Below are 27913 nucleotides of genomic sequence, written 5' to 3' on the forward strand. Positions count from 1 at the left end.
GTTCAGGGTGAATTCCGAGTATTGTCCGATTAGGTTAAGTCCGAGAAACCCGAAAAAAGTAAATAAACAAGATGGTTGAAAATAAATCGTTATATATATTTCTTTCGCCAAATTCGTTCGCCAATGATTAATTTTAATCGCCACAATTATTATTTTTTCGCAATTTGCGAAAAATGGCGACCGCCAGCGGAAGCCCTAGTCCACATAATGTTTAAATACATGTATCATGTGAGACTGATTGATTGATTGATTGATTATTGGTTGCTTAACGTCCAGTGGAAAACATTTCATGCATATTCAGGACGGGAACAAGTTCACAATAAATCATGTGAGACTGACTTTGACCTTAATTTTATGGATTGATGCTATGATCATGTTTATGAGCATGGAATGTCATTACCCAGACAGACATACAATCTTATTCCTATTCCTAGACGAATAAACAACAACTATATCTAGACGGTTATAGACAAATAACTGGAAATGACATATCTAGACGAAGAACAAGATAATAATAAAGCTAGATTAATACCAATATGGTAATGTAGCCAACTACACGAATAACAGCTAGACAAATATCAATGTAATGACAAAGCTAGACTATTAACAATGTACTAACTTAGCTATACAAATAACAATGTAAAGACACAGCTAGAAAAATGACAATGAAATGACATAGCTGACAATTAACAATGTAATGACATAGCTAGACTAATAAAAAGATAATGACATAGCTAGACCAATAACAAGGTTAAGACATAGCAAGACAAATAACTAGAAATAGAATTTTCAAGTTGCATGGATGCATCATAAGGAGTCATTATATTTTTTTTTTATTTCATTCATAACAAAGCAAAACATGAAAACAGAAACTGCAACATTTGAAAAATGAATTTTATTTTTCAATTCAAAAATACATAAACAAGGGATTTAAACATTTTGGAAACAATATTTCTGACAATTATTTAGTCCTGATAGTATTTTGTAGTATATTGTAGAAGAGGCTGGTACCCATGGTTAGCGTTATATCTGGTATTCCCGTCTTGACTTTAGGAAATGTATTATGTTAGACACAAGAAGAATACACGATCCAAGTAAAACAGCGATTCCACCAAAATAAAATGCGTATTCGTACGTGCCATTCAAATCTTTTAAAAGCCCTGGAAAAAATTTAGAATGAAAAAAGATATATAGATTGTGTACACTGTGTATATGCATTGCTCGATTAACAGTCCTTGCAGTATTGTGTTTGTTACTTTAAAGTGATAAGTTTTAAAAATGTTCACAAACAGACAACGGCACCAAGTTTTATCAAAAGTTCATATGGCCTCTAATATCAAAGGCTAATGTGCGACTTTGTTCTGTGTTTTCTGCATGGACCAAACGAAAGTTGAACAAGTCAAAGCTTGTAATCTTGTACAATGATCTAAATGACATCTGTTTAATGATATCTTTGATCTAAAGGACATCTTTGTAATGATAAAAAAAAAATGGTATAAGATGTCTTAGACTTTCTTGCTTGATTTCATGGGAACTCCTGATTTGTTACGAGTTATTTTACGACGAAGAATATACTAGCATTTGAAAGAGTCATAATATAATCTGTCACTATATATATATATGTCCCCCAATTTGTTGTCCAACATACTAGTAAACAAGAACTAGCCTAATATTCGCGTGGTTTACATGTCTTTGGTTATTTGTGTTGTTGGGCTGGTGTCTTATTGACGCATACCAAATATATTATCTTGTTTGTTTTTTGTATTTTTAGTATTTAAAAAGATGGAAACCGAGGTTCAATATAAGCTTTAATCTGAGTGTGGTGCGACCATGTAAACATTATTATTGTATAGCAATATAATATTTCCCACAGAAAGTAACCAAAAGTTAGCGTGCAATAAATTTTAATATTGCACTAGTGCAATAAATATTCAAAATTCATGACGTCATCAACGACAAAATCTTAGTTTAAACCAATTTTTACTTTTAAATATTATATTGCTATACAATAAAAGGGTTATTGCATGAATATTGGGGAATATTGTCCCTCGTAGAACATATATTGCACTCGCAAGCTCGTGCAATATAAAATTCTACTCGGGACAATATTCCCCAATATTCATGCAATAACCCTATATTATTATAGCGTAATGGAATAACAAAACTGAAAATATGACAATTTCATAGATTATTTATTTCATACTTCAAGACTTAAGGAAAGATAATTCAATGTTTCCTGGATACATACCTGAAAGTGGAGGACCAATAAAAACACCAATGCCCTGAAAGAACAGAACTATACCAAACGATTTGGACAAATTCTCAATACCAAGAAGATCCACGATGATCACCGACTTCTGTGAGACGTACATCCCTATGATAGATCCGTAAATAGCACAAGCTACAGCTAGCTGTGGGAATGTTGTTACTGACGGAATAGTCAATGATACGACACCCATGAAAATGATTAGAACATTGTATATGTAAACGCGATATGGCTTCATAAACTTCCTGTCAAAGAGGAAACCTGCCAATAGTCTACCAATTCCATCCGATACACCCGTCACAACTACTGTGTATGCTGCTTCAAACTCACTTGTCCCTATCTGTAGAGCAAAAGCAGGCAGAAACACCATACCAGAAGAGAAGGCTAATGTAAATAGTAAAATTGCAACACAAAATGCACTATATCTTAGATCTTTCAAAAGAGATAAGTCAAAGATTTTAGTTTCAATTATTTTAGTTTTACTTGAATCACGATTAAATAGGAATACAGTTGATGCTCGGCGAAGTATAGAAACAACGGATTTTCTACTGGTCAGTTTACGCTTGTTTTCTGAAACTGAAATAACAATGTCGACGTCATTAAGAAGTTGTGGTTTTATTGCATTTTGATGTTTTCGGCTATAATCTGTTGTAAGCTCTGCGTTTGTTGACTGCTCTGTGTCAGAGATACTATTAACCGAAATTTTACCTTGTCTTTTCCTGAAATATTAAAAACAAATAAATAACACTACGAGATCGTTTTGACACCAAACATGTACACAGTTCTAAATAACAGAGAACAATGATAAACAAAAAATACTAAGACTTTGCAAATAAAGTTGTAATGGTAGCCAATGTTACACCGCCATGGTGTTCCGGGTAAACAAACGGGCGAATATAGATATCGTGGAAGGTCTTACTAACCTAAGTCATATGCAACTACGAAATTCAAACGTAATTGACTTAGAAAGAATGCTGTCTTCTCATTTCATAATTATGCAGGACAAATTTAACTTATGCATCTTAAATACCTTAATCGCATGATGGCAAGAATATATAGTAAACAATCTAATACCTGTTGCTAAACTCTGTAATGCGTCTGTGAAGAGATATTGGTCTCATCAGAGCTCCACAAACAATTATTTCAACCGATGCTGCTGCTGCCATAATTAAAGCTCCTAAATATCCGTAGTACGTGAATGATGCCTCAAGTAAAAGTGGTATGGCAAAAGTTCCAAGACCAACACCTGATGTAGCTAGTCCAAGAGCTGTACCTAGCTTTTTGTGAAAATATGCAGTTACAATAACAACAGCAGGAGAATATGCCATAGCCTGTCCTAATCCTATAGTAATAATAAGCCATCTATTACTACATGTACATGTATTTATAGGAATATCATTGGCATGTTCATTTTCAGTAAATAAACTGTTTATTTAGTATAACATTTGAATTACTAATATAAAATAAATCGTATGTTTTTCTGCCCCATGCATATAAATAATGCATCAGCCGCACTTGGCACTCATTTCTGATCTTAATACTATTCGACTTCGTATTTGATTTGGTCTTCTAACTGTTTTGATTCGAACGCCACTGTTGAGTCTTATGTAGACGAAACGCGCGGCTGGAGTACCAAGTTATAAGCCTGGTGTCCTTTATGAGTATTATCAACTGTTTTCTCATCATATAAGTTATGACTTATTCCGATATTAAAAAGATTAATCATAATACAGACAAAGTCTCAAATGACTCGAAACTCTAAACAAATAAATAAATATATGGGAAAATTTCGATCATATTTTTGGTCACCAATCAAGTCCATTTTTATAAATGTTAAATATTACCTCCAATCACTCCGTAACTCACAAATAGAAAGTATATGTTTGGTGCAAATCCTGAAATTATTAAGGCAAAAGCCAGAATTAATCCACTCCAAATAACCACGGATCGGAATGAGAATCTATGACACATAACACTTACAACAGGACCTACAACAACATATATTGAGTGATTAGTATAAATGGTTGATGGAAAGAAGTTAAAAGAACAAGCATTGACAAGTAAGTTACTTGTATATAGGTCAAAACAAGCATTGCTAAGTAAATTACTAGTACAAATGTATATGGCAAGACAAGTATTTGGTAATTTAGTTTTATGGGCCAAAACAAGCATTGGCAAGCTAGATATATGATTCAAAACAAGCATTGCTAAGTTAGTTATGTGGGTCAAAACATGCATTGCCAAGTTAGTTATATGAAACAAAACAAGCATTGACAAGTAAGTTATATGGACCAAAACAAACATTGATTTGTTAGTTATATGGGTCAAAACAAGCTTTGATAATTTAGTTCTATCGACCAAAAACAAGCATTGATAATTTAGTTCTATCGACCAAAAACAAGTATTGATAAGTTAGTTATATCGACCAAAACAAGCATTAATAAGTTAGTTATATGGGGTCAAAACAGGCATTGCCAAGTTGGTTATATGAAACAAGCATTGATTAGTTAGTTATATGGGTCAAAACAAGCATTGATAATTTAGTTATGTCGGTCAAAACAAGCATTAATAAGTTAGTTATATGGGTTCAAAACAAGCATTGACTATTTAATATATGGGTCGCAACAAGCATCGTCAAGTCAAGTTAGTTACATCGATCAAAACAAACATTGACTTGTTAGTATTATGTGCCAAAACACAAGCACTGACAATTTAGTTATATGGGTCAAGGCAAACATTGACTAATTAGTTATATGGGTTAAAACAAGCATTTACAAATTTTATATACGAGTCAAAGCAAGTCTTGACTAGTAAAAGTTAAGAAAACATTGTCTAGATAGTCATATGAGTCAAAACCAGCATTGACAAGTGAGTTGTATGGGCCAAATCAACCATTGACTAGTAAAAGGTAAAACAAACGGTTCATTCTGGCTATTCCTACATTTTGAATTTTATGGGTAAATAGTAAAAATTTATGTAGGAGTTCCCAGAATTTTTGCGCAAACAATGGGATGATGTAGGATTATGTTGTAACAACACTAAACCAATGAGATCTAATAAATCAAGGTAAATCCAGGTAATTCTTGTAGAAAAAAAAGAAGAAAAAGAATAATTTATATCACAATCTTTTATTTCATTTAATAATTTCATAGAACAGTTGATGTAAATAATATTCAAAAGCACCATATGAATTTATAGCTATAATGGCATGCATAAGTAATTTCAATTATTTACAAAAATATATACAAGTATAAATTATATCATTTGAAATATCAATGTTAAAAATTCTTTAAATCAAAGCACTAAATTTTGCGTTACACTAAACAAAACACCAATAGTATACTTAATTGACATTATTTATAGCACTCACGTAGTAATACATTGAACATGATTGAACATATAAGAGAATACAAAGTCTTAATCAATGTGTAGAAGATGAGAAGCAGCATCTCCGTACTCGACTGGAGTAAGTTCATCATTCTGTAACCTTGTTTTCAGTGTTTGGAGTCTGTCATCTAATTCCCTGTACTTCCTCTTTCTTGTGATACGTTTCCCGCCACCTATGTACTTGATCGATGTGAGAGCATGGAAGGCTTCTTCTTGTCTCAACAAACTAATCATACTGAAGATGTTTGGGTGAGCTGCCTTTACTAACTTCTTTAGCTTACTGTGCCAACCTTCTTAATTATGTGCATTTTTCCAGATACACTGAGCGTAGTGGAAAAAGCACCCTTTGATGATGATATCTGGGAAGACTGAAGTTGCTGTATTTCAGATGGTTATTCATAGCCGAGGAACATCTTGGCTAGTTGAAGTAGGATGTTGAATTGGTTACATAGATCTTTGATAGTAGTAAGTAGCCTTGTGTACATCTGCTTATCTTTACTGGGTAGGAAACTGTAAACCAGTGGAAACATAGTACCATCAACTTTGGCGTGGAAAGTGTACAGCTGGTAGAACAGTGTTGGACAAACATAGAATGTTCCATCACAGTAGATGGTGTCTGCTGCTGCTAGATGATATAGGTTCTCTTGGGTACTGAATACAAGCATTCGCCTATTGGTGTTATCATCTGCAAGTAGGAAGGGTTGGCCAGTAGTGATTTGAGCCCATTCATCATGTACTGTGATATATTTTACTGTTGTTCCTTGTGTCTCTCGTTGTAAAGCTGGTCTTTGCATGAGTAGAAGGTTGAATGCGTTCTACTAGTTGGTGTGTGTCATCATTCCATTTCCGGTCTCTCAGTTTTACCAATTGTTCTTCATAAATTGTTGGTATTGCAGTGAGTTCATCTTTACAACGAGATTTCATACGTTGTAATACATCGTCTACTCTGAGTTGCATTTTGTCTGAGAAATGGTTGTGATTAACATCCACTCTGGTTGGTATGTTGTTATGTGTTTTGATAGTAGCAGGGCAGTTACGGGTAGAGCTTTTCAAATAACATCTGTCTCCACATCTTGACTTTATCTGGAACTTGTAGTTATTGTGTACCAAGTTCTGGTTGCCTAATCTATTTGTTGTAAACTTGATACCTAACTGTGCATTAGCCATGACGAACTGAGAATGATCATTACAGGAAAAATCTGGCTACTTATAGTAATGCTTTATTGTTTGGTAGAGCTTGTGGTGTTCAGTTAAGACACTGAGCACAAGTTAATAGTGTTCAAAGCTAATCGAAGTTAAAAGTGTGGGTAACTATTAATTTTATTTTTAAATACGTTTTTTTTTAGACTTTTATTTCATTTTATTTTGATTTTTCCAATGCTTTTACTTCCTTTTCTTTCAATAAGTTTTATTTTTTTAGAATTTTTATTCAATTTCCACAGGTAAATTTACCTTTTAACAAATTAGACACTAATGACTAAAACAAACATATTTTGCAATAACAACATGTATTGTTCTTCCACTAATCCCCCAATGCATGTAGGAATAGCCAGAATAGTAAAATACAAACTGTAGGGATAGACACCAAAACAAACATTGTCTAGATAGTCATATGAGTCAAATAAAGGCCACAGTAGTATACTGTTGTTCAAAACTTGTAAATCTATGGACAAAAAACAAAATCGAGGTAACAAACCAAAACTGAGGGAAACGCATTTAAATATAAGAGGAGAATAACATTAAAATGTAACACACACAGAAACGGACTAAGCACTAGACAAAATCCGATGAGAATAACAAATATAGCATCAAAACCAAATACATGAATTTGGGATAGAAAAGTACCGTGACACGTCTTATAGTAATGTGAATTCACACTAAAATATAAGAGAAAACAAACGGGAACACAATGTAAAAATGTTACACAAACAGAAACGAACTATGATATAACAATGGTAATTTTCCTGACTTGGTGCAGGACATTTTAAAAGAAACAAAATGGTGGGTTGAACCTGGTTTTGTGGCATGCCAAACCCCGCACTTTAATGGCAATGTTATAGGACTACAATACAAATAAATAGGAGAACGTATTAGTCAAAGAATTTCCTGATTAATAGATAAGAAAATGCATCAGGTTTAAAATTCAATACACCAAAAAACGCGCCTCTTCCACACAAGACTTACCAGTGACGCCAAGATATAAAAGTTCGAAAGTCAAAAAAAAGTACAAAGTTGTACAGCACTGAGGATCAAAAGTTGAAAAAGGTTTGTGCCAAATACGGCTATGGGTTTCTGCTTGTGATAAGAACATCCTTATTATTTAGAACAATTTATGCTATGGAAACATTAAATTTTATCAAATGAATATAAAAGATAAACATGATAAAACTGAAGTCTTAACTAATTACAGAAAACAAAACCCGAATACATAATACAAAGACCAAAATACATAGACACACCCGACTTAGTCCAGGCCTCAACGCAAAAAGTCATAAAAATGACGTCACATACGAAGTGGTGAAAGGCACAAAAATTACTTCACATTTGAAGTTCTGAAACAGCACTAAAATGACGTTACATTTGAAAAGCTATATCTCAAAAATAAGATAGAATTAGGATTGATTTAAGAATATAATAGAACTAAATACTGATATTACATTTAAACACAATGCACATTGCAATACTTATTAATAGCAATTAACTATATTATATATATGTCCGGTTTGTTTTGAATATAACTTCAAGCGTAAAACATCGTTCAGATTACGTTGAACAAAATCAAATCTAATAAATGAAGGCGGTGATTAATTTGCTTTACCATAACACATGAATATAATAGAAAAGACGTCAACAAATTTGACAAAATCCGATGAGAATTACAAATATAACATCAAACTAAATACATGAATCTGGGATAGATAAGTACCGTTACACGTCTTATAGTAACCAAAACCAGCATTGACAACTGAGTTTTATGGGCCAAATCAAGTATTCACTAGTAAAAGGTAAAACAAACATTGTCTAGATAGTCATATGAGTTAAAACAAGCATTAATAAGTTAGTCACATTGGTCAAAGCAAGCAATCATTATGGTTAGTAAGAGCGGAAAAAACAAACATTATCTAAATGGTCAAAAGGGTCAGCATTAATAAGTTAGTAATATGGGTCAAAACAATTATTGATTAGTTAGTCATATGGGTCAAGACAATCTTGACTTACTAGTAGTAAAACAAGCATTAATTATGAAGTATTTAAAATCAAAGTTAGAAATACAGGTGACCCAAGCATTGAATACTTACATATAACGGTAAAACAAGCATAGACAAATTTTGTAAAAAATATTTATCAAAACAACCATTTGCTCGCTAGTTATATTGGCTAAAACAGTGTATACACTAGTAAGTATTCTGGCTCAAAACAAGTATTGAATGGTTACAAATAAGGGACAAAACACGCATTGACTTGCAAGTTTAATGGGTCAAAACAAGCATTGACTAGTTGGTAACATGTATCAAAACAAATATTAAGAAGTGGAAAAAATAGGTCAAAACAAGAATTATTAGTAAGTCACATTATTAAAGTAAAAACAAACATGACTAGATAGTATTAGAAAAAAACAAGCATTGATTAGTTAGAAATAAGAGTCAAAACAAGCATTAACTAGTTGGCAGTAAAACATTGAATTGACCGATTATTATAAAAGAAAGAAACGAGACAAGGAAATGCTTTGTCTGAAATGTGATTTAAAACGATAAAAGTATACCTATTTGATACACAAAAAAGACATTTCACAAAAACAGAAGACTATGAGGTATACGTAAAAACATACTCACATGTGCATGTTGGAAGTGAAAATATGTAAGAAAAATTGAAAAAGTTGTTTTTACAAAATGTTATATTGTATCAGGTGTACTTTATAGAAGGTATTTTCACAAGTTATATGCATGAAGAATTTGGATCAAACGGATTTATTTATTCTTGCAATTAAAAGAATAATCATTTGTAGTTTATTCTATTATACCATAGAGTTTCAGATCTATTTAGTAACGGTACAACTGCTGTACCAGTTAAATGTAGTGAATATTTTATTTTTATCATAATGACATCAAAATGAACAATAATCATTCAATCTTAAAAAGAAAAGAATGAACACATTCACAGATAGCTCTCCAGATATCAACCACGGGTTGTATTGTTATCATTTGTTTATACGATAGTATTGCACGAGTTTACCAACCTAAAGCAAGTCGTAATCCACCAGATATAGATGGTACCCAAGCTGTAACTGCAGCTGGTGTCTTGAACTTCTCCTCAAATTTTAGATAAAGTATGCCTCCCGATCTATCAAAGCCTCCTGTGAAACAGATATGGTAGAGAACCATTAATTCAGACTCAGAATAAGGCAGTCTAGTAATATGTCAAACAAAATAAAGTATAGCTTTAACTCTTTCAATAAGTAAAAATGTGTTGGTAACTTTGATATCACACGAATAAAAATCTATCAAAGGAAAAAGGAGGGCACATTTGTCAAGTTGCTCGTGTTAGAAGTTCCTGTTCTTGTACTCCTCAACAACCTGGAACCAGTGCGCTATAATATGCAAATAAGGGTATGTTAATATGTGTTTTAGCACAAAAGTCAAGACCAGTTATAGGACTGCCACGAAACTATTGTCACCTTTTTTTAACTGAAGACAAATTAGTTATGAATGCTTGAAATTGCAGAATTTACCATTGAAAACAATGGGCTTATCAGTTAGTGTTTTAGTTACTTTTGTCAGAACAATTATGTTAAACAATGATAATACATCTTGTAAAGATATTCTACTGCAATAACATTGTCGTAGAATTCTTCTTCTTACAGGAATATCTAAATTCTACTTACTTTTTTGTGTGTTAAATTGTAAGTTACATGTGTTATGCTAGCGTTAAGTAATTTTGTAGACACTTGTATAGTTAATAACGTGTTTTTTAACAGACTGCACCATATATTTTCCGTTTTTAAGAAGAAGTATCGATGTACTGTAAAGGCCTTAGTTAAACTTTTTTATTAGATGGTTGTCACAGGTGTACCACTTTTGTATCCCTTTTCAAACAGAAGAAGCAATCTTCAGCAATTATTGACAGAATACTTACCAATAATGAAATGGATCATCAAACTGCTCAAAACAATGAACCACCCCCAGCCCCCATCCTGAGCACCATCTACGTTTGTGATAGTCTCTTCAAGACCATCATCTGCAAATTTATCTGACTTTTCCATTAATTCTAGTTCTCTTTTTTTCATTCCTGTATTAAAGTACAAGTTACATTCATCTGCTGGAATTTGAATAACCATATCTTCTTCTCTCCTTTCCGGTACAGCCTGTAAACCAGAGTACGTGTTTTCTTCCTTCCATTCTGGTTCATCCTGTAAAACAGAGTATGTGTTTTCTTCTTTCCTTTCGGGCACAGCCTGTACAACAGAGTACTTGTTTTCTTCCTTCCTTTCTGGTTCATGCTGTAAAACAGAGTATGTGTTTCCCTCCTTCCTTTTTGGTTCATCCTGTAAAACAGAGTTTGTGTTTTCCTCCTTCCTTTCAAGTACCTCCGGTAAAACAGAGTAAGTGTTTTCATCCTTCCTTTTGGGAAAAGTCTGTAGAACGGATTCGGAGTCTTCTTCTTTCCTTTCGGGTACAGTGGGAACTGACCATAGAACAGCTTCGTTGTCTTCTTCCTTCCTTTCTGGTTTAGCCGTTAGAACAGAATCGGTTATCTGTAATTCTGTTTTAAGTGTTTCTCGTTCAAGTGAATCCTGTCTTTCTCCTATATCTATCATCGACGTTTCCGTCCTATAAGTGATCGGATAAACCTGTCCCTCTGAGTGTTCTGGAATCACTGTGGGTTCCGTCCTAGAAGTGATCGGATATGTCTGTCCGCTGGAGTCTACAGAGATAACTGCGGTTTCGCTATCTGTAAAAGCTTTATTCACACAACCTTCTGTGTTCTTATTACTCATTTTGATTTAAGTTGCTGTACTGTGTCTGAGAAGAAAGAGTTAAAAGTTAGGGAAATAAAGCGGTTAAAAATATACTGCAATAATTTTGAGTCAAAAACATTTATAAGGGATGTTGGATGTTTACTCTTTTTGATATAGCAAATAGGGGAGGTGGAGAGACAATCATATCAAAAGTAGAAGAAAACCAGATTTCAACATAATTATATTGGAATACATGATGTATTTAATGAATGGCTGTTATTTATTTTGAATTTATTGAACCATAAAATTAATTTTTGACTCTTCACATTGAATAATCCGCGAAGCGGATTATGTTAAATGTGAAGAGTCAAAAATTAATTTTATGGTTCAATAAATTCAAAATAAATTATTGCCATTCATTATAAATAAATTTCTATAAAACAATAAGGCTCAAAGATGTATATTAATACGAATAACAACGTACACAGATGTTTGCGTAAGAATACACAACGTTAGAGTGGGCGTGTCGCCATAAAAATTGATAACATTGAAAATAAAGCTAATTCTTTTAACCAATCAGAAGACAGTAAATGCACCAAATTTATTTATATATTCATAAAGTTTTGGTATAGCATATATTTCTTATTTGGATACAAAATACTTTAAAAAATATTAAGATAAAATATTTCAAGGTAGTGAAAAGGACTGCATCTGTAAATTTCATGTTTTGACACCTCATAATAACTGTTTGAGGTATTCAGATCATACAAAGGAGGATTCTAAAATTGGGTTGAATACCTCTTTATGAGAACATCCAATGGAATATAATAAACACTAAAACTTATACATTTATCATCATAATGGTATTGACTTTATACTATAAACATAAACATTTAATGCATAGGGAAAATACGTTCAGATTTGTGTACCGAAACCGAGTCCTTGTGGTACGGATTTGGCATCGATTAAAAAGAGCTTTCTGTGGTGTTTTAGAATATGGAGTATTTAATTTTGAGAGATACTTGTTGAGAAATTCTTCGAAAAATGCTCATGAAAATCGAATGGTGAAAACGACCTTCTTATACTGCGCAGAAGCAGTACATTTCCTCATATATACCTATAGTTATAACTAGAAATATAATGTATATATTTACTTTTCAAAAGTATCTCTTTACAAATCGAAAGATTGTCAAATCTAACCAAATAATATGAAATTAAGTTTTAAATTGATAATAAATATAATTTCAGAAAAATCTTACCTATTGTTACCGGTTCACCTTAAAACTACGTTATATGTAAATGATAAAGTCATGTCGTGGTGCTGCATTAAACAGTCTTACGAAATAAACATTGTTAGTTTGACTTTCCCTGATCGTATTGTGATACAAAAATGTTGTAATATAAAGATAATTATTACACTATTATAGATTAACTAGAAAGATAAAAAAACATGACAAAAAGGTGGAGGGGGTAACGGGCAGCTAACCAACCAACAAAAGGGAATGCAAGATTTATTGTTCTTTTATACAATCTTATAATTGTACCTTAAACGTGCATGATTGTAATACACAAAATCTATTGGTTAACTCAGGTGCTCAAGAATTGTTAGAAATTCCTGCTCAATTTGTGACCAAAGTCGTGGTATTCATGTTAGAATCTTATACATGTTAGTCAAGTTAACAGAAGTAATTCCAAGAGACACCAATCACTTCATATAATGGGAGGAAATGAATGTATGGCATCACTTCATCAAACAAAAGCAAAGGAACAGAGCATATGTAACTTTATGAAAGATATATAATTTGAATGGGAACGTAGTAGAACCAACCTGCCAACAACAACAAAACAAAAATCATAATCACATTATAAATTATCAGTCTATAAATCTTTCAATGTGGAAATTAGAATCAATAAAAAGGTTTTAAATTAGAAATATCAAAGAAAAAGTTCACTATAGCACGATCTAGTCCATAGTAACCATTCCGTTGATTCATATACATTTGTGTGTATATATAACGTAAACCTATCCTAAATATACAAATGCAATTTATCCATCGGGAAACACTTTTACTGAGTTCGACATTATACTTCAACAAAGAACGAAAAACAAATCTGCCATATAGCAACTAACGATAGACTCTCAGCCACAGACATGTATTGAAGATATTTTTAGGTCGAAAATGATGACCGCCGACTAGTATACGTATTAAATTGAGTGTACATCTAGACACAATATTGATATTTTATTCTTGTGAATTTGATTTGACACATATTTTGTATTGTCTTTTGTCTAAATAAAAACGATGTTCTTCTGATTATGTGTTTAAAACATCTTTTGTTTTGTTTGTTGGTTATTTTTCCACGATATTTTTGTTCAGTTTTATGTGGTTGGCTCATGTTTTGTATTATCTGTTGTTTTTATGTGTACGAAATATTTGTAATTATGTGTTTGATACATATGTTGTTTTATATCATGTATATGTTGTTTTATGTGTTTGACAAACTTTTTTGTGTCATCTATCGTTTTTATATATGTGTTTTTTTTTAATGTGTTTGACAAATCTTTTGTATTGTGTTTTATGTGTTTGTCACATCTTTTGTATTATTTGTTGTGTTATGCATCTGACACATTTTTGTATGATCTGTTGTGCTATGTGTTTGACACATCTTTTGTGTGTCTGTTGTGTTATTTGTTTGACACATCTTTTGTATTATCTGTTGTTTGTAGGCGTACAATATACTTGTGGTTTTTAAGTTCTATTAACAGTAATTACCACTAAGCACCTCGAAATTAGTGTCAGTGAAATGAATGTCAGTTTGGAGTCAGAGTCAAAAATTCAGGAAGGGCAAAAAGTCTTGCAAATTTTTACCACATTGCCTTCTGAAACAATTTGTTTCTCAAAAAATCCATAGAACCACACAATTTATAAAGAAAATCTTGTTTTTTATATTATAACTATAAATTTATTGCACATAATCTTAATACACATTGTATCTCTATAAAATCACTTACAATATCAAACACAACAAAAATTAAGAAAGTATCAAAATATATATTAATATAATAATCATATTACAACTCAACATTACTTGTTTGTTTTAATATTAACTAGAATGTGTCCATAGTACACGGATGCCCCACTCGCATTATCATTTTCTGTGTTTAGTGGACCGTGAAATTGGGGTAAAAACTCTATTTTGGCATTTAAATTAGAAAGGTCATATCACAGGGAACATGTATACTAAGTTTAAAGTTGATTGGATTTCAACTTCATCAAAAACTACCTTGACCAAAAAATTTAACCTGAAAATTGCACTATCATTTTCTGTGTTCAGTGAACCGTGAAATTGGGGTCAAAACACAAATTTGGCATTAAAATTAGAAAGATCATATCATAGGGCACATGTGTACTGAGTTTCAATTTGATTGGACAGACAGTCGGACAGAAGGACGAACGAACGAATGGACGCACAGACCAGAAATCATAATGCCCCTTTACTATTGTAGGTGGGGCATAAATGTTACAATACACCATTAGATTTTATGGGCGCAGCAATTTTATGAGCATAACATGGTATTCAGAATTAAGAGTATGGCTAATCATGATTGGTCCATATGTGCGCCCGTTACTTTTTATTATTAGAGACTTCATGCACTCTGCTTTATACAAAAGGCAAAATAAAAATTATTCCATAGCCCTAACGGCACTGAGATCACTGTTCAACGCTAGGACAAGACACATATTTTTAAGGGCAAAATTGATAGGCATGGGAGATAAGTACAAAATACGCTAAGAAAAACAACGCAAACTTATATTTTTTGGACCAAAAAATACAATAACTTTTTTTTGATTCTTGCAAGCTTTCATTAGAAAAATCAACTTTCTAAAGTCTGTTTCTCGAAAAAGGCTACCATTGTTGCCTATGGGGAAATTAATTGTTTATTTCAATCTATACAGCATTAACATTTCTTTATCATAGTGCTCAAAAAGTGTCAAAAACAGTCATTTTACTTGACATTTGATGTGAAACCATAATTTTTGGTGACAAATGAAATATTGATTATCTAGTTTTTAAGCTATAGTCTGTTTTATATTTGTATTGTGTTTTACCTTAGAAACAAGGGTGGGCTTGACTTTTGACTTACTGTGGAAAGAATATGTCATTTTCTGAAGTTCTGCTGATTTGTTCGAAAAGAGCAAGTACATGTCTAGAGTTTGTGAATATAAATCGATTTTTAAACATAACAATCTCGACCCAAGTGCTGTTATCGAAATTACCAAATTCAGCGAAAATGTAAGGAAATGATCCCCTTCGAACATTGAAATGTTCACACGAACAACAAACTAAAAGAATAGGAATAAGCAAGCCATTTTGTAGTTAACAAACAGTAATCGATGTTAAAACACAAATGTTGACACATATTCCATGTTTTGAAATGCTATAGTCTGTTTCAAAAATGTACTTTTATACGAAAATGGTTTCCTTTAAAACTGTTGTTTAAAATTGACCGTAGTAGTTACATATTGGATTGGTTTTGGTATCAATATAATCAGTACTTGATGATATATAAAGAATCATAAAGAAAGTGGCCATTTTCTTCAGACCCTTTTTAGCGGTACATTGTACCGCATTTACTCAAAAAACACATTTTTTTCTGCACATTTTTCGACTGGGGTCACCTTCGATAAAAAATTGTGAAAATTCAGAGAGTAATGCCAGAACGTTTTGAAGATGATTTATTTGTAGCATATATATTTGTGCATCTAACGCACTATGAATTGCATGATACAAGAAAGGATTAAATACCGTATAGGTTACAATACACCATTAGATTTTATGGGCGCAGCTATTTTATGAGCATAACATGGTATTCAGAATTAAGAGTATGGCTAATCCTGATTGGTCGATATGTGCGCCCGTTATTTTTTATTATTAGAGACTTTGTGCACTCTGCTTTATACAAAAGGCAAAATAAAAATTATTCCGTAGCCCTAAAGGCACTGAGATCACTTTTCAACGATAGGACAAGACACTTATTTTTAAGGGCAAAATTGATAGGCATGGGAGATAAGTACAAAATACACTAAGAAAATCAACGCAAACCTATATTTTTTGGACCAAAAAATACTGTCTTAATAACTTTTCTTTGATTCTAGCAAGGTTTCGTTAAAAAAATCAACTTTCTAAAGTCTGTATCTCGAAAAAAGCTACCATTGTCACCTATGGGGAAATTAATTGTTTATTTCAATCTTTAAACAGATATACTCATTCAATTCAAAATCTTATCATACATATCAAAATCATGTTCTCTCATTTTTCTTAATATGGCTAAGTCAGTGTTCTGCATTAGCAAACCAATATAACTATCTGGTTGAAAATAGAATAGGAGTCCCATTAAGCGATACTCAATACTTTATAATAATATCATCTCAGGGGACCTTGTGGATACAAAATACCTTCATATGAATTCAAAAAGTCTAAATAAATGAAGGGACAATACAAATATGATACACTCAAACTTTACTAAACAGAACTTTTTTGGTAAAATGATAATTTGTTTTTTAAGAATTAACAGTGCTCTTCGAAGTATTTTTTAATAGCGACTTGGGATTTGAAATAGTACTGTTCTCCTGAATATTTTAGCATTACATTTATTAAACTGTATATATATTTAAAAGTTCAATCGTTTAACAATATATACAATTGAGGTGTAAAAAAAATATATAATGAATTAAATGAAATCTGACTGCTAATGTGTTTGAGTAGCATTCCCTTTGTTTATATATATGGGATCATTCATAGAGTAAAAAAATTGTCGGAATAACAATTAAATGCATGTATTAGCTGTGAACTTCATTCAAAGTCATAGCATTGATGACAATGAACAATATTGCGAAAATATTGCTTAAAAGGTATGGTTCACACTATGTTTAAATACATGTATCAGGTGTGACTTTGACCTCATATTTATGGAATTATGCTATGATCATTGTCATGAGCATGAAATGTAAATACCTAGACAAGCTTATTCCTATTCAAACATTTTATTCCTTAAAACATAGTTTGTAGGGTTACAAATATAGTAAAAATTCCAAGTTTATATATAAATGTATATGTACAAAAAAAAGTAACCTCTATGTTAGAAGATTAATTCCCACATTTGTCAAATTAAACTTATGAATTCCTACAGTACAACCTTTATATATATGTCCCACTTGACTAGATAGTTTAATAATCAGCACATGCCTATGTCTAGGTAGCATTTGTCGGTTTAGATAAGTCAGCTTTCACAGTTTTATCTTCTGTTGGATCTAAGAAATCTTTTCCACTAAAGTCTGTTTCATTTGTACATTCCAAGATAGCAGAGTTAGGAACCTAAATAAAACATAAAAACAAAAATATAAATCAATCATTTTTCATGGGATATCAATTTTATGGATTTCTTGGGTAACAGATAACCATTAATATACATGGTCAATAAAGTACCTATTTCCTACAGGCTCTATTAAACCAAGAAATCAAATATTCATAAAAATACATTTTTTCTTCAATCCACAAAAAAGTACCCACCAAAATAAATAAATCCTAAGCTGTTTGCGTTTTTCTGATGTTTACTACATGTGTTACTTATCATTTCTTAAGGTATCATAAATGTTCAATATCAATATATCACTATAAATAAGGTTTTTATTAATTATGTATTTTAGTGTTCAATTCCTCAATATGTATTAGAAGCCACACCTTTAATGCTTAAAAGACTTTTAATTACTTTTTCCAGTTTTGTGTATCTTGGAAATGGAGCTGCTAAACTTTCTACCGGATCATTGCTGGCCATATTATAGGCCATTATAAAGGCCCAGCGTCTGTTTGGACTATCATTTGGATCACTACAGTGGAGGACATTGGAATGGAAAAATAGGGCATCACCTACAAGCAAATAACAACATAACAATGTTTGCTTTAATTTAAGCAATGAATCATTTGGTTTTTCAAACTGATGTTATTCTGTATTAATTTTTAAATCAAACTTAAAACTTCAATTCAATGTCATTCTTCGTTGGATGTTAAATGAGGATTGCCAGTAGCATGTGGGTACGTGTGTGTGTCTCCTTCACATAAATACACATATACTCAATGTTTACAAAAATTATATACAACACAATTTTCAATTTATGACGCGATGATATCTTCATTAGTTAGTATCATACTTTGCACTGCTTACTGTTCATAAAATCAAAATTTTAAGTAACAAGACAACGAAAAATACTGTGAGCACACCTTTACTTTATCTGGATTTCTCAATTCTATTTAAATGACGGAATTCTTAATGAAGTAAATTTAGATAGAAATTGGGTTCATGTTTTTGTACAAGTTTCATTTTGACATCATAAAAGTAATATTCATGTATAACTTATTCAAAAGTTTTTTAAAAGGATATCTAACCTGCTTCCATTTCCACATAATGTTTTGGAAGTTTTTGTTCCAGTTCTTTGACACGTTCTAAATCAGCCCCAGTTTGCCCAGCGACCATACCATGTTCTATACGCCCACAAACATGAGAACCTGGTAAAATCTTAAACAATAAACATAATATTTAATATGCAATGTACAACCAGATACCAAATCATGGTAAAAACTAATACAAGGATTATACTAATATATCATACAGCAACAGACATGAGCCATCATGCTAAAATCTCAAAAGAGACTATTTAATAAGACTGTTCAATGATTTCCCATTGATTCCTATTGTCAAAAAGTAATGACTTTTATTCTTGAAAAATGCTCTAAGTTAAAATGAATCAATTTTTTTTTACAGTTCATTTGAGCATATGTTCACAGACAGGATACTATGTGTCATTGTGTATAGATTTAGTTATAGTTTTGTAGCTAATCTGTCTCCTTTTTGTTTCAGAGCCAAGTGCTTTAGGAAATAATTGGAGCAATTATTCAAATTTTTCTAAAACATCAATTGGTACCTGAAGACAACCATTTTCTTTATTGCATCTGTCAACTGGAATAAATACACTGAGAGCATCTGGATACAGTAGTCCATTCTTGTACCAGTATCTACAAAATAAAAATACATTGAGAGAACCCAGTACTTAAAAGTATTAGACAATGACATCATACATCAGTGCAGTAACATTGTGAGTAACATCCATGTTCCTCTGTGTCAGTTTATCAATGAAATGAATGCCACTCCAACTAAACAATTATCACAACATTTTGTATTTGTAAATATAGTTTTACTAATTCTCTCATTTTATTTCATATTTCAACAACAAAAACATGTTGTGAAGACAAATTGATGATAAAAAGATATTTTTTTTATACTGACTTCATCAGCTCAAATAGCAGGGCACTTTGTATTTTTTCATATAAAGTCAAAATTAATAACAAAAATTAATGTTATTCCATATACTATTATATATTTACCCATAATCCTGATGCCACTCTTGTCTGCCACCAACCATTGGATCTTTCATCATTACTTTAGAACTATAGTGGTAAACCTCACCTCCTAAAAGCTGTCAATATTAATACATTTATAGTATATAAGAAGATGTGGTATGATTACATACCAATGAAACAAATCTCCACAAAGGACCAAAAGACACGCCTACAGGTCCCTATACCACCTTCAACAATGAGCAAAGCCCATACTGCATAGTCAGCTATGACAGGCCCAGAAATGACAAATATAATAATCATATGAATAAACAGATTCCACGAGCACAATTCAATTTCAAATACAAATACATAACATTTATTTTTTACTTAAACAGAATACATTAAGAATTTGCAGTTGTAGTATCAATTCATATGTTACTTTCAGCTCATGCTGTAAATAAATCATCAGAATTCCAATATATTTCTTAGACTTTCAGAACAAGATTAAGAACTATGAATTACAGGTGACCATCAAAGCACTTACAGGAAAGGTTCATTTGAGAAGAATTGAAGCTCTATTGATTAATTTTGTACAAATGTACTACATAGGGGGCAATTTTTGCTATACAAACAAACACTTGAATTCAACATTTTTACATCCAAGATTGAGATCTTACCTTTTCAGAAGTAGTAACAACTTTTTCACATCGACAGATCATTCCTGTAATGTCACTCCCTGGGGCTCGCCACAAAACCATTCTGGGCATTCTACCAGAAGCATCTGGTATCTGGAATATAAGTTCAAGATCAATGCAAGTTGATGAACACATTCTCCTCTTTTTCTACAAATTTGGGATGGTCAACAAATAGAATACCATAATGCATCATCTCGAAGATAGACTTTTTTAAAAGTATAATCAAAGCACTATCCATAATGTGAGCCAGTCAATCTTACTTGAGCAAAGCATTATCCATAATGTGAGCCAGTCAATCTTACTTGATCAAAGCATTATCCATAATGTGAGCCAGTCAATCTTACTTGATCAAAGCATTATCCATAATGTGAGCCAGTCTATCTTACTTGATCAAAGCATTATCCATAATGTGAGCCAGTCAATCTTACTTGATCAAAGCACATAAATGGAAATTATTACATTAAATCTTTTCTTAATAGGCCTTTAATCCAAACTTGTTGTTGGAAGCTATCTTTTCCAGTATTGAAAGGGATATGCATGCAACTTGGTTAAAAAGTCTCTTACTTTGAAGAACTTATTCTGCAGACTGATATCTAAATGAAGAAAAGACTTGTAAATGACATACCACTGGATGTTAAGACTTATAAATTACATACCACTGGATGTTAAGACTTGTAAATGACATACCACTGGATGTCAACAACAATCAATTAAATGTCATTTATTGATATTGAATTATCGCCTAAAGTATATATGTTTTGAAAAAGAGGCTTTGAGCAGCCTAAATAATTCACCTGGAAACATAAAACCAAGTTTCATTGTTATGTTTACATGTTCTTAATATATTTTTTTTATTTTTTAAAGAAAATAGCATTCAAAGCATAGATTTTGTTCATATAAATTTATCAATATATTGGTAGATCTTGTTGTGCTTTGTTAAAAAAAACCTGATTATGGGGAGATAACTCCAAATAATTATAAGGATTCCATTATATACAATCCTTGTCTTTTAACAAGTTAAATATGTGGTGTCATTTACTTTTGAAAAACTTATATTGACCTACCCTATCCAGAGAGTTAATATAAGTTTTAGTATGTTTATGTTTTTGACTAAAACAATCAGTTTTTATATAAATTGGGAACCTACCCCATACCCATGCTTCTTTATCATGTCTGTATTCTCCAGGACATTTCTCACTTTCTTAAGTTCTTCAGGACTTAGCAAACCTCTGTAATTATAGAATAATGCAACATTAATCAATTTTTAAAATTTTATCCTCATCAATACTTTTTCTCTCTATATTAATATAACTTTTTTTAATACTTCAGGAAAATAAATAGTAATTTTAGTGAAAACCAAGACAAAAACAGTTATCTGCCTACCATTTGGAAGGAAGAAATATCCCCCAAAAAATCAATTTCATATAATTTAATGTATAAAAATATGAGTTTAGGTCTAAGCCAATTAACAGAATCATGAAGACCTTATTTTCTTTACAGAATTAAAAGAATTCATGAGGATAGGTGTCATGCTGAAATGATATCATTTACATTTATTCTTATGAATTAACTCAAATGGTCTTTCATGAATAAGAATTCAACAGAAATCTAGAAATACCTTGAGTTATTTCCCTTTCCACAAGTTTGAAATATTTTCCTGAAGAGGCTTCTAGTAAAGATTTCTTGTGTATTTTAAGAAAAGCTTTGCATCTTAATCTTTTAGATAATAACAATTGTCTCCATGATATTGTTATAAGAGGTAAGAAAAATACTGGTTCATGTTAAATACTACTATACTAAATTGTTAATTTTGTATCAAAGATTTTTTGCAATCACTTAAAACTTTATCTACCGGTATATAACAGAATGAATATAAATAAGTCCTCTTTGATCTCATATAAGCCCTCTACCTCCTTACAACCTAAACGGATATATCTGTTAATAACAATGATCTATGGACTGCTTGAGTTTAACAACTTGATAAACTGCGTTGTATTTGGAAAGCTTCATAGAAATTAAGACATTTTAAATGATTTTCAAACGAGAAAGGGACACATAGCTTTAAAAGCAGAAGGCTTAGGGTAAACGGATACAAGGAAAAATATTCACCTATACACAAAACTAAAGCCCAGAGCAGATGGTTGCTAAAAATGGCAGTAATGTAATCTTCTCAGTTATCTACTGGAATAATAATCATTATGTTTCTTATTTCATAGAAGTTGTAGTGTTTTACCACTTCAGTATACATTTGTACTTACCTTAACAATAAATATCCTTGTTCATCAAAACATTTCTTCATCTCATCTGTCACTTCAAACTTTTTATCATCATATGGAAAGTCTGTCCAAAATACAAACATTTCAGCATTTAAAAATGAACAGCACATGTACACACATGGTGTGTAATTCAGCACAGTGAATACTGACGATTGTGGGCCATTGATTCACTCTGAAATATCTCTTTATGTATAACAATGCATCCAAGGAGGATACAGGAGTTATGGCCAACTCTTTTGATGGAGCTATATATATGGTTAATACATTACAAATCCCACTCTAAATATTCAATGCCTACTTCTGTAGTTGTTCAAAAAATTCTATATACATGTTAATGTATTGTATTGTCTTGTTCATAAATCAGCCTGATTGTTTTTAAATTGTTAAAATTGTTTTATATTTGTCATTTCAGACCTTCAATAGTTTTTCTCATTGTTAAAGGCTGGACAGTGACTTAAAGTTGCTTATCTTCTTAATCGTTTGGTCTCTGGAATAGAGCTGACTCTGGTGAAGAGTTGTCTTATTGGCAATTATATCACATCTTCTTATTTTTATATTTACTAGTTACATGTACCTATTAAAGTATCCATCTGAAGTGTTTTTGTCAATTTTTCTGAAAGATAAATATAATAGTTAAATAATAAATCTTTAAATGAAGGCTAACCAATTCAAATGCAAACAAAAGTAAATATTATCATTCGTAAACAGTGTCAACACATCCATCCATCAAAATAATAATAATGAGTTGTGTCCTTTGCAAGAAACACTGATGAGCACCCATCTTTTTAAGACCTACCTTAAAAATAATATTCTTTAATAGATTTTGCCTACCAATGCCTTAAAGGTAAAATGTAGGTAGGTAGAAAGTTTATCTTTTTTTAGGCCAACAACAGTAGTTTCATGTACATGTTTTATATTTTCACTGAACTTGTACACACTTTTTGTAGGGACCTACTGAAGCCACACTTCCAGTTTCTGATTTTCTTGCTGTGTTGAAGTCCCATTGGTGGCCCTCAGCTTTTTTCTGCTCTTTGATCGAATTGTCTCTTTGATGTATTCCCAATTTCCAATCTCAATTTTATTTAGACAAAAAAGCAATGTCAGAGCAGGAATAAATTATATATATAAATAACAGATTTGAACCGATTTGGCAACACCAAACAATTCAAATTACATTTTGGCCTAAGCATTGTTATTTGGTATGTCAGAAGAATGATCATAGTTACATGTATTATGGTAATGTTCTTATCAATATTGGTGTCATATTTTTAATTCTAAGATAGACAGTTTTTGTACTAAATATATGTCTCTGATGATAAGTGACCCCCCTCATAAGTATACATGTTCATTTATGAACTTCAAAACGTTTACTTTTGAATTTTTCTTTTAGTACCAATCCTATAGTTTTAAGATTGGTGGCTGTTTTCTAAATATCCAGTAGCAAATATTTCATAAAAATTCAGTTAATTTATAATAAATCTAATAAGATAGTATAATACAGTATAATAATATGATAGTAGAGTTATGTAAACTTGTTGGACAAGGATTAAGGGCAAAGAGCAAGAACATTGTACTGATTCTGAATAACAATGACACCTTGGATTAGTGTACACATTTAGCTGTGCGTTGGACAAAAAAAAATCAACATTTCAGCCCTTCAATGAGGTTGGTATTAAATGGGGGTATATATCTTCATGACGAATAATGGTAAACAAATTGCTAAATGACGTTAACTGTAATTTTTGGTGCATGACAATAAATTGTACACTTTCTTTTAGACAATGACAATAAAAAAATTGCCTGATTTTGACGAATCACATAATTTTTTTCTAAAAATAATTATTTGAGACTTCTGATGAATCAAGATAAGGAAATTTTAACGAATTTTGTAACGTTGCCGAAAATGACCGTTTGACGACTTACGGTAAAGGACATTATTACCCTCTTCAATGGCTTCATGCACTGTCGTGTCAGGATAAGCCACCCAAGTATTTAACATCAATCCATCTTATCCCTTTTATTCAAAATTATGAATCGTGAGTGATTTTCAGATTTGGCAGTTTTAAATTAATCAGAGATGTTAAATGAAGGGGGGTTGGAGGGGTCCTGATACCGAAAATCCAGGGCTTAAAAACACAAAATCCTGAGGTCCCGATTTTAAATAAATGTAAATTCAGACATCCTGAGATTCGACAAAAAAGAATTCCTGGATCCAGAATCGGTCAATTTCGAAATCCCAAGCTTAAAAACACCTGATCCAAGAGTCCCAATAAAGGTCCTGCTCATTGTTGAAGGCTGTATGGTGACCTATAGTTGTTAATGTCTGTGTCATTTTGGTCTCTTGTGAACAGTTGTCTCATTGGCAATTATACCATATCTTCTTTTTTATACTATCCCCCTCTTATTAAATAAATAAGCTTTATTTAGAGTCGTCGACAAGGCATACAAACAGAGACAAACATAAGCTCTAATGTGCTTTTAACTGACGTTTCATGACTTTTTCAGATTTTGCCGTTAATTTAAGGTTCATCATAACAAACGAACAAATATGGCTGTATTTACATGCCAAAAATTACTCTGAGTACAGACTTACCTGTGGAGTTGGAAAAGTTTTAATGCCTGGCATCCACTAGATATAATAAAGTTAAATACATTTTGTGTTTCAGAAAGATAAAATCTCTTTTGGATTTTGATGGACACTTTTTTTCCTTCATGCAAAAGGTGTGAAAATGAACTAAGTTGTGGTACAACTATGAGATGCTCCCTCAGGTAAAAAAAACGGTTTGTATTGTTTTGATTGTCCTTAATTGACATGGACAACAGGTATCATCACAACTATAGGCGAGTTAAAGAGTTTACCTGAGTCAGTGAGTGGACAGTATCAAAGTAATTCAGGTGTTTGTTCATTTTTACACCTTCTGCAGAAAGGAAAAAAATGCCCATCAAAAACCAAGAAAGATTTTATTTTTCTTAAACCCAAAATACATATAACTTTTATATATCTAGTGGATGCTAGGCATAAAAACTTTCCAAACAGCACAGGTAAGTCTGTACACAGAGTAGTTTTTGAGTTGCAAATACGGCCATATTTGTCCATTTGTTATGATGAACCTTAAGGTTCATCATAACCAATGGACAAATATGGCTGTATTTTCACCCCAAAAACTACTCTGTGTACAGACTTACCTATGCTGTTTGGAAAGTTTTTATGCCTAGCATCCACTAGATATATAAAAGTTAAATGCATTTTGTGTTTAAGAAAGATGAAATCTATCTTAGTTTTTGATGGGCATTTTTTTTCCTTTCTGCAGAAGGTGTAAAAATAAACAAACACCTGAATTACTTTGATACTGTCCACTCACTGACTCAGTTCAACTCTTTAACTCACCTATAGTTGTGAAGATAAACTCTTGTCCATGTCAATTAAGGACAATCGAAACAATACAAACCGGTTTTTTACCTGAGGGAGCATCTCATAGTTGTTCCACAACTTAGTTAATTTTCACACCTTTTGCATGAAGGAAAAAAAATGCCCATCAAAATCCAAAAGAGATTTTATCTTTCTGAAACACAAAATGCATGTAACTTTATTATGTCTAGTGGAAGCCAGGCATTAAAACTTTTCCAACTTCACAGGTAAGTCTGTACTCAGAGTAATTTTTGGCATGTAAATACAGCCATATTTGTCCGTTTGTTATGATGAACCTTAATCAGAGACGTTTCATGGCTGAGTATTAAACAGGTTGGGAACAACCCCACTTTACCGGTATTGTCCCTACAACGAGGGGTTGTCTCACAAAACATGTCCAACTTAACCCCTGAAACCAGGGACTGTCTGAATGATATGTAAAACGCACGAGAATTCAGTGAAATCGCTGATAAATAATGGTTTGGCGGGATTCTGTTTGACTTTCTATATAAAAGGATGCATAGATTTTGTATGTCAGATGACAATTTGATAGCACAAGTGGATGTATGCAAAGCCGGAGGTATGTACCTTTCATTATTTACCATCTATGTTTTCAGAAATGTGAGTAATACTATTTGTTTTGTTGAAAAATTTTACACAGCCGTCTTCTTCTCATAGTCATCCGCCATTTTGAAACAAATGTTGGTGCACATGATCACTTATTCAGCCAATAGAATTTGATCTTGCAATATGATCGTGATCCTAAGACAAACATATGGATCACCATAAGCGCTATAATTTACATAGTTATCTTTTTTTTCCAAATGTGATATAAATGCTTTTAACAGTTGAAACAGCGTGTTAAGTTCAATACATTTTACCTTTTTTGTTAAGAATGAGGAAAATGATATAATTTTCAGTATCGAAAAGATATATATTGCAATCACTTAATGATTTTAATTAATAAAGTAAAACATAATTCGTGTTCAATTCATAATTATTTGAAAATTTACAGATGTCATCAAAAAGGAAAAAAAAGTGTAGCTGTAAAAGTCATGAAGATTATATGAAGGATGGAGTGGTCGGAAATATCATCAGACTTGACGCTAAAAAAGTTAGAAAGGCAGTCAAAGATGAACTTAAGAAACGCGGAGACATTTTCGAACACTCTACATTTCTATGTACAGGTTGTATTCAGTACTGCACTGATAATTTTCTAGACCAGCCACCAATAAAAAAGACAAGAGAAGACATGGAGAAAAGTTAAAACGGACTGGAAAAAAAAACAACATGAAAAAATGATAGTTACAAACAGTGAAATACACAAATTTAGCACCTTACACTGACAGTGAAATTGAAAGTTGATGCAATTTCTCGTCTCTATTTCAATGTCGATGATGTAAAACTGTACTGGACCTCTGTTTTTTATCTATGGGGATCCCTATGTCGCGGGGACATAAACATCAATATAATAAGTAAAGATCTGTTATAGTGACAATTCTCGCCTATACAAGGAGCACCATACGA

General features: G+C 31.9%; 2 protein-coding genes across 4 annotated transcripts; both read right to left on the bottom strand.

Annotated features, from left to right (window-relative positions):
- Window positions 1-880: 880 nt before the first annotated feature.
- On the bottom strand, window positions 881-11669 carry LOC143063329 (monocarboxylate transporter 9-like). The gene is made up of 6 exons (XM_076235416.1): window positions 10787-11669; window positions 9891-10007; window positions 4111-4254; window positions 3341-3608; window positions 2249-2985; window positions 881-1160 (listed from the first exon to the last, which is right to left on the bottom strand). The coding sequence occupies exons 1-6, from the start codon at window positions 11646-11648 to the stop codon at window positions 1024-1026; spliced, it is 2265 nt and encodes a 754-aa protein (XP_076091531.1). The 5' UTR covers window positions 11649-11669; the 3' UTR covers window positions 881-1023.
- A 2878-nt stretch (window positions 11670-14547) lies between these two features.
- On the bottom strand, window positions 14548-27855 carry LOC143063330 (L-proline trans-4-hydroxylase-like). 3 transcript variants are annotated; one of them, XM_076235418.1, is made up of 10 exons: window positions 27728-27855; window positions 23552-23590; window positions 22960-23041; window positions 21849-21930; window positions 20684-20794; window positions 20052-20143; window positions 19592-19682; window positions 19056-19185; window positions 18382-18539; window positions 14548-17987 (listed from the first exon to the last, which is right to left on the bottom strand). In XM_076235418.1, the coding sequence occupies exons 2-10, from the start codon at window positions 23565-23567 to the stop codon at window positions 17865-17867; spliced, it is 885 nt and encodes a 294-aa protein (XP_076091533.1). In that variant the 5' UTR covers window positions 23568-23590; window positions 27728-27855; the 3' UTR covers window positions 14548-17864. The 3 variants fall into 3 exon arrangements, with proteins under 3 accessions (XP_076091533.1, XP_076091532.1, XP_076091534.1); XM_076235417.1 differs by having other exon boundaries at window positions 27723-27829; XM_076235419.1 differs by having other exon boundaries at window positions 27734-27780.
- Window positions 27856-27913: the final 58 nt, after the last annotated feature.

Source organism: Mytilus galloprovincialis, chromosome 2 (assembly GCF_965363235.1).
Source record: "Mytilus galloprovincialis chromosome 2, xbMytGall1.hap1.1, whole genome shotgun sequence".
Classification (NCBI taxonomy): domain Eukaryota; kingdom Metazoa; phylum Mollusca; class Bivalvia; order Mytilida; family Mytilidae; genus Mytilus; species Mytilus galloprovincialis.

Coding starts and splice junctions, on each gene's coding strand:
- LOC143063330 (XM_076235418.1), bottom strand. Junction 21,931..22,959: donor CAAGGATATTTATTGTTAAG/GTAAGTACAAAT, acceptor CTATAATTACAG/AGGTTTGCTAAGTCCTGAAG. Junction 20,144..20,683: donor TTGTTACTACTTCTGAAAAG/GTAAGATCTCAA, acceptor TAATATTGACAG/CTTTTAGGAGGTGAGGTTTA.
- LOC143063329 (XM_076235416.1), bottom strand. CDS start 11,648: ATGAGTAATAAGAACACAGAAGGTTGTGTGAATAAAGCTTTTACAGAT. Junction 4,255..9,890: donor TGGATTACGACTTGCTTTAG/GTTGGTAAACTC, acceptor ATGTTGTTGTAG/GTCCTGTTGTAAGTGTTATG. Junction 2,986..3,340: donor ATTACAGAGTTTAGCAACAG/GTATTAGATTGT, acceptor TTAATATTTCAG/GAAAAGACAAGGTAAAATTT.